This window comes from Cajanus cajan, chromosome 7 (assembly GCF_000230855.2).
Source record: "Cajanus cajan strain Asha chromosome 7, NIPB_CcT2T_4, whole genome shotgun sequence".
Lineage (NCBI taxonomy): Eukaryota > Viridiplantae > Streptophyta > Magnoliopsida > Fabales > Fabaceae > Cajanus > Cajanus cajan.
In genome coordinates, this window is record NC_138523.1 from 6,080,956 (window position 1) to 6,088,371 (window position 7,416).

At 33.6% G+C, this 7,416-nt stretch overlaps 2 protein-coding genes across 2 annotated transcripts; one reads left to right on the forward strand and one right to left on the reverse strand.

The window, feature by feature from the left end:
• Window positions 1–1,733: 1,733 nt before the first annotated feature.
• Window positions 1,734–2,617, reverse strand: LOC109788402 (uncharacterized). Its single transcript, XM_020347121.3, has one exon. It carries the CDS (start codon window positions 2,479–2,481, stop codon window positions 1,768–1,770), a length of 714 nt encoding a protein of 237 aa, XP_020202710.1. The 5' UTR covers window positions 2,482–2,617; the 3' UTR covers window positions 1,734–1,767.
• Window positions 2,618–3,459: 842 nt separating this feature from the next.
• BZIP60 (basic region/leucine zipper motif 60) lies at window positions 3,460–6,467 on the forward strand. Its single transcript, XM_020347122.3, has 3 exons — window positions 3,460–3,899; window positions 4,742–4,965; window positions 5,996–6,467. The coding sequence occupies exons 1-3, from the start codon at window positions 3,520–3,522 to the stop codon at window positions 6,238–6,240; spliced, it is 849 nt and encodes a 282-aa protein (XP_020202711.1). The 5' UTR covers window positions 3,460–3,519; the 3' UTR covers window positions 6,241–6,467.
• Window positions 6,468–7,416: the final 949 nt, after the last annotated feature.

The window sequence follows — 7,416 nt, forward strand, 5'->3', positions numbered from 1 at the left end:
AACTAAATACACACAAAAAAAAGGAAAGAAGAGACACTCATAGTAAAACTTTAGATATTAGAAGGAAAAAACCATCAACATCATATTTTTAAAAGCATATTGTGAGAGTTTTTTTTCGTACCAATATAAAATAGTTATACTTAAGGAAAAGAAAGAAATAAATGTCAATTAGTTTTTTTTTTGTTTTCTTATTTTAATATTGATTTTGTTATTATGGTATGTGAACCTTGGTTCATATGTGTTGCTTACATGTTAAAAGTTCATTTGTCTTTATGATTGAAATTTACTTTTTATATAAATTATGAAGTCCATCAAAAATATAAATTGGAGATGAAATAGATACAAAAGTATAAGGATGTCAAAAAGTGGAGATTAAAAGGAAATTAAACAATTAGTAAACTCTTTATATATATATATATATATATAATGTTGTTGATTTTATTTAATGGGAGAAAATAATTATTCAACAATAGTTGTTATTATAAAAAATAATGTGTGGTGAAAGTCTTTGATTATAATGATAAATAGGGATAAAAATGTAAATATTTTAAATAAACAACTCAAAAAGTAAACGAGTCTTAAAAAAATTAAAAAGTAAAACATGCTATAACCTCTATATATATAGTATAAATTATTATGATAATGTATTTACATTTTTTTTCTTCTATTCTCCACTTTTCTAGTTTTTTAAACAAAACAATTATTCGAAACAAATGTTATGAATTTAATAATAAAAAATTATAATACTTATTAAACATAAATAACTATTTTATAAGTTATATCAAGAAAAATAATATACAAATCAATAACGACCCATACATATACATAAATTACTTACTAATTTACTAATAAAACTCCCTCCGAAAATAATTATAATATTAAGACGAATATCTTACTTTAGAAGTGAAATGACCTAATGCATTTTCTTCTTTAAGTTTGAATTCCTGAACTTATTGTGTCCTACGTCCATTTTTTTACTAATGATCCAATTCAAAGGATTAGGGATACAACCATAAGAATAACAGACAGATTCAAAGAATTAGGAATACAACCATAAAAAATTGAGTAAATAAATCATTAGTTGTACCGATTAATAATTTAACATTTTAAAAATACCATTTAGCAATTTTAAATAAATTGGAGATACAAGTGAATATAAAAGAGATGCGACATTTTTTTTTCCATCTGCCACAAAATTATTGGTTTTAGGTGACAATGATGTACCAATACATCTCCATATAGAATAAACGTGATCTTTAACTAGTGTTATAAGACTATAACTGAATTGGTCGGTCCAACTGGTTAACCCGCAAAATTATAAATATGTATTATGTACATGTTGAACACATCTCCTTCTAGTGTTTTGGAGAAGAATGAACCACTCACTAAACCATCGTCTTTCTATGAAAATTATGTGACAAAATTTATTTTTATAATATAACATTAATATAAAAAATATATTTAATAATATACTACTTCATATGACTTAACTAGTAATCTATGTACTTAGTACTTCGACCAAGTTAATTACCAGATATAACATTGATTTTATCTACTTATAAAATAAAATAAATTACATTAATGTATGTAATTAATCAAGCATTATAATCAATAACTTAATATGAAATAGTATAAATTATGTTGGGTTAAAAATATTTATCTCGAATATTCCATTTAAAATAATTCTGAAAACTAAATAAACATTTAACTGAAAATTAATTACTGCAAAAGAAGAAGAAAAAAAAGTTATTGATTAATGATTGGATCTCAAAAAACTACGAGAAGCGAGAACAAGGAGTAAATGAGAAAGCAAACGTAGGCAACAAGGCGGGGGTGTTCGTCCCAGCGGGCGACCTGTCCGAGGAGCTTGGTGCAGACCCTGGTGGACCAGGCGACGACGAGCAGCGCGGCGGCGGCGATGGCGAGGCCGCCCTGAGGGAGGAAGAGGGAGAGGGCGGAGAGCGTGACCATGGGCAGCATGCAGTAGCCAATGAGGCTGACGCAGCGGTAGAGATCGAGCGTGCCGTTGCGGCCGGCGAGCATGTTGAAGACCACGTAGAGGAAGAGCGCGGAGACCGTCACCCAGCCGAGGATGATGCCGAAGTGGATCTTCCCCGCCAGGAGCTGGAAGAGCCCGAACGACATCAGCAGCAGCACGGGGCCCGAGAGGTCCGCGTCGTCGTGGAGGTTGTTCGGGTTCCACACGCGCACCGGGTTCAGGATCGACGTCGTTTTCTGCCAGATTTGTTTCGTGTTGATGCCCAGCTCCTCCAGCAGCGGGGGCTCCTCCTCCAACGCGCTCGCCCCTGGGGGCGGGAACGACGACGTCGTTGCGGCGCCCACCTCGAACGACATGAACGGCAGCGGGGACGGCCCTTGCCCTTGCCCTTGCCGCGGCTGAAACGGCGCCGTTGCGCGACGCTGCACGGGGCCCGACGGGAAGATCACTGGGGGCACGCTGAATTCCTTCGCGCTCGACATTCTCCACTCCACAATGCAAATGCAAATGCAATTGCAAATTAATTCCGATTTTAACTGCTTTCTAGATTGGTGTGTGTTGAATCATTCTCAGAGTGTAGCAAATGGGATCAGCCAATTGCTTTCTTTTTCTTACTTAATTTTCTTCTTATGTAAGTTAAGGAATAACTAATTTAAGCCACACAAGTTTTTTATTTTTTATTTTTAAATACTTTTTATTGATTGAAAATCTATTACAAATCTCAATTTTTTTATCCCACGTCTCATTACTAAAATCTGTAATTTCTGATTTAATAATAATAATAATAAAATATTATCATAAAAAATTTGACAGAACCGTAGCAATGTTTAAGCGGTCTCATACATTAAGAACAAATATTTTCTTTTTTAAATTACATGAATTTTTTTTTAAATGAGTGTTACTACAACAACTTTATAAATTAAGATATTTTGATATAATTATTTTTAATATTTAATTACATGTTTCACATTCATATAACTCTTTTCTTTATATTTGAACCACTTTATATAACTCTTTTATATATATATATATATTTGAACCATTTTTTTGAATGACATATTAGTTATTAAATAGAAATGTAAAAGTATAATTTAAGACTTATAAAATATAAAATAAAATAATATTTATAATTTTAATTTGATCTAATAAGATAAGAGATTTAACTTTTATTTTATTTATTAACCCATTTTAAATACTCACAATATTTTTAATCAAGTATTTGATATAAATACAAAATTATAACATGACAAAAAGAAATTAATTATTATTAATTTAAAAATTGATAGTTAAAAATCTGTGGGTACTTTTTTTTTTTTTTTTTTTTTTAATTTGGTGGAAAACAAAAATATTGGAGGCAGCGGCCACGTGTGAAAGGCATGCCACTATACGCGCTCTCATTGGACGAGTGACGCAGAAGAGAGATCCACGCGGTTCCTTAGTCCCCAAGTCACAACACAACTCCAATCCCCAATCTCTGATAAATATTTTGTTCTCCCTAGTTCAGTTCAACCCCTGGTTCCATGGACCGCGTAGAAGAAACCCTACTCGCCCAAATCGATTGGGAATCGTTCCTCGAAGGCTTACCGGAATTCGACGTCGATGACCTTTTTCAGGACGACGACACGGCTCCTGTTACCGTCGACGACAACCCCTCTCCGACCAACTCCGTTCTGTCCGAGATCGAAAACTTGCTCATGACCCACGCCGAAAACGACGCCGTCTTTCCCCAAACGCCGTCGTTTGAGTCCGACGACTACTACAAGCTTCTCGAGGAGATGCTGGTGGAGCCCGAGGAAGGACCGGAGAGTCAGCGTTCCAAGGCAGAGTCCGAGGAAGGCTCCGACAAAGACAGAACCGATGAGGCAACTCCCGATGAACCCATGTCCAAGAAATTAAAAAGGTAAAAAGAGTTTAATTTATCTTTAACCTTCGATTAATCGGAAGTTGTGGTAGGAATGAGTTTTAATGTTTTTATTGCATAAGTCTAACATATGTCGGATTGTAACTGAATGACGCTGTAAGACTATTTAGTCTTTTATGATGTTAACGGGTTTATGTGTGTTTTTTTTTTTTTTTTGGAATATTATTTGTAATTGTTGGATTTCGACACCGCAAATATTGCAGTTTGATGTTGATTGACTCGGATTTGGTAAATTTCAATGTATTAATTAGTGATTTAGTAATGTGCTATAGAATCTAGATGTATAAAATATTTATTTTTGCACTGAATTTTTCTGTGAATCTATACATTTATTTTCTTTGCATATATTTTTTTTATTGTTTGATGCAGTTGGTTACAGGATAGAATTATGGTGGATATTGTAGAGTGCTGTCAGATTTGCATTTATAGAATAAAATGGATGTCAGTTTGGCAGAGTTTTTGAGTTTAATTTGCACGACTCAAATGATTGTGTTTCGAGAATTTGGATGTTGATGTATTGATGGTCCTATCGTGATTATTGCTTCGTAAATCATAATCATATGATTGGTGCTAGAACCACTAAGGTCGGCTTAGTGGTGGAGTGTTGGAGTAATATGCACAAAGTTCTATATTCAAGCTTTATTGTTGTCATTATAACTGCTACTGATAAAACGAAAATATGGTTGATGCTGGTTAGAAGTTAAATAAGGTTTGGTTGTTTGTTGTATTTGTTTTGTGAAGATTTTGATGGAAACTCAATGTGATAGGGTGTGTTGTGATGATTATGGTCTCAAGAGTTGTGTTCAACGTGTGTTTTTCAGGCAGTTGAGGAACAGGGATGCTGCTGTGAGATCAAGGGAGAGGAAGAAGTTGTATGTGAAAGACCTTGAGATGAAGAGTAGGTATTTGGAAGGGGAATGCAGAAGACTGGGGCATTTGCTTCAGTGCTGCTATGCTGAGAACCATGCTTTGCGGCTTTGCTTGCAATCGCGTGGTGCATTTGGTGCTTCCATGACCACGCAGGAGTCTGCTGTGCTCTTGCTGGGTAAGGCTTGCAATTGCAAGTCATATTACCTTTCTTTTACTGTCATTGCTGTTTTGTTTTGGGCATTCATCTGGGAAACAACAGAAACTTTGTTTGATTAATTTGGTTTCATGATTTGGCACTGGCCTTCCACTTTTCCTAATGAATATGCTAATGCTTTATCGTTTCATGTATTGGCATCACCAGAGCATTAATAAGTTATAACCTTGTCTTTGATGACCAATGTTTTTGTGAAGATATACACAATTCATGCTTAACTTGATATTAAATTTAACAATGTGTGCCTAGACCATCCAAGGACAATAACAGTCTGTCTAGACAATCTTTTTTCCAAAAGCCCTTATTGGAGAAGAAAATAGGAAGGAAAAATAGAATTAGTTTATGCATAAATTAAAAAAGCTTTTTGGAAAAGCTAGTATAACACAACTTCTACAAATTAACTTGTGCATAAATTTAGTTTATTTCAATTTTTCTTTATATGTCCTTCTCTTATTAGTGCTTATGGAGAAACTTTATCTACACAGGTCCTAGTCTTTCTAAGTTGTTAACTACTCCTTTCTTTGTCAGTCTTGTAACTTTCATGGCTTCTCCTTAATTTTTTCTGGACCAGATAGTTCATATTTTCTTTAGCTGTTTTAATGGGGTATGTGGAACTAAATAAAGTAATGAATGGGTTCATTTATGTTTAGTCTGTTTGTGTCTGAGTTGAAAATTTGTAGCGGTTAGTTTAATTACGTTACATAAATGTCAAAATCGCTATATCACCTTTGAGCCTTTTCCGAACCAAACAAGTCTCCTTTTTCAATAATGTAAATTTTCTGAACAAATTTATAACATGGAAATTCCAACCCACTCAGCAAACAAGATTAGCTTTAATGCAAGCTAAACAGAAAGTTTTACGATGTCAAAAATAATCTCCAAGTCCCATGTGGCCATCATTAGTAAAGAAAGTTCTGTGAAGCTGATCTAATGCAGTTCATGTTAATTAGATGTAATTTGTTTAAAGGCATTGATCATGTTTGTATTGCAGAACCTCTGCTGCTGGGTTCCCTGCTGTGGTTCATGGGCATCGTGTGCCATCTCAGTCTGCCCCTAATGCTGTTGTTGACAGCAGTATTTCCAAGAGAAAAGGTCGAACAGAAGGGCCTAAGAAGGGTAACTCAAAAAGGGCCAGAAAGTAAGATCTATGAGTGTTTCCAGATGCAATCATTGGTAAAGAGTAGAAGATGCCGAGCTTCAAGAACGAAGATGAAATACACGTTTATGATTTTCTAATGGTCTATAACTTCTGTAGTGGGGCTCTAAGGTTTTCAATTCGTTCCTTCTTTCTGCATTTCTTTTTGTGTAATGTTTTATTGGGCGTATAGATGTAGTTTCGTGATTAGAAAATATGCATATCTGTAATGTTTTATTGGGCTTATAGATAGAGTTTCGTGATTGGAAAATATTCATACGAACTAGTTGGGGTCTGTGATATGCTTTAACTTATCATAGGACCATCACATGCTGCGTTGTTATCTTAAATATGGAGACTGTACGTGTTTCTGGCAGTTTAGACTGTATTATACTTATTGTTTGCACCATTTTGGATCTCGCTGTTGTTTTTTTTTTTTTTTTCATTGGATTGAATGAGTTTTTTGTCTTCCAAATAGAATAATGTTTTTAGTTCCTAAAATATAATTTTTTTTGACACCATAAATTGCTTTTTTTTAGTCACTCGTTTATGGAATTTTGTTGAATATTTCTTATTCTTTTTCTTACAAATAGAATAGATTTTTTTTTATAAACAAGTATCATATCTATAATACCAAAATGTATGAAATTACCAAAACAAAGAGGAGTCTACTACATTGTTTAAGTGGTGAAGATGCCGGAGAACGGTATTCTTCATCCCTCAACGGTGGCGGAGATGCTGGAGAACGGTATTCTTCGCACCTCAATGGATGATCGCAAACATTACACCCTTATCGTAAGGGCAAAATTGACATTCAAATACTAAAATAATTTAATATAATTTAATATATTTAATTTAATATAAAAAAATTTAAATAATCAGCTATAAATATTAATAAATTTCGATCGTTGATTTTTTTTAATATATATCTAACGGTCAAGAGTAAATGATTTACACAGACCACATCTTAAAAAATAATAAAAATCATGGTTCATCAATGATATTTAAAGGGTTCATGGTAGAATTTGCCCATACATAGTAATTTGACTTTTATATTCATGCAAATGACAAATAAGAATATAAGCTCTGTTAGAAAACTATTGCATATTATATTAGTAGCACAACATGATGGTTTGTGACAAAATAATTATTCATGATATAGTTGTTATCCTATAATCGTAACAAAAGCTTGGATGAACTATAAAAGTTGGGACGCATATTTTGGATTATGCTCACCGGACATCTTAAAACTTATTCGACATTTAAGTTTAAAACAC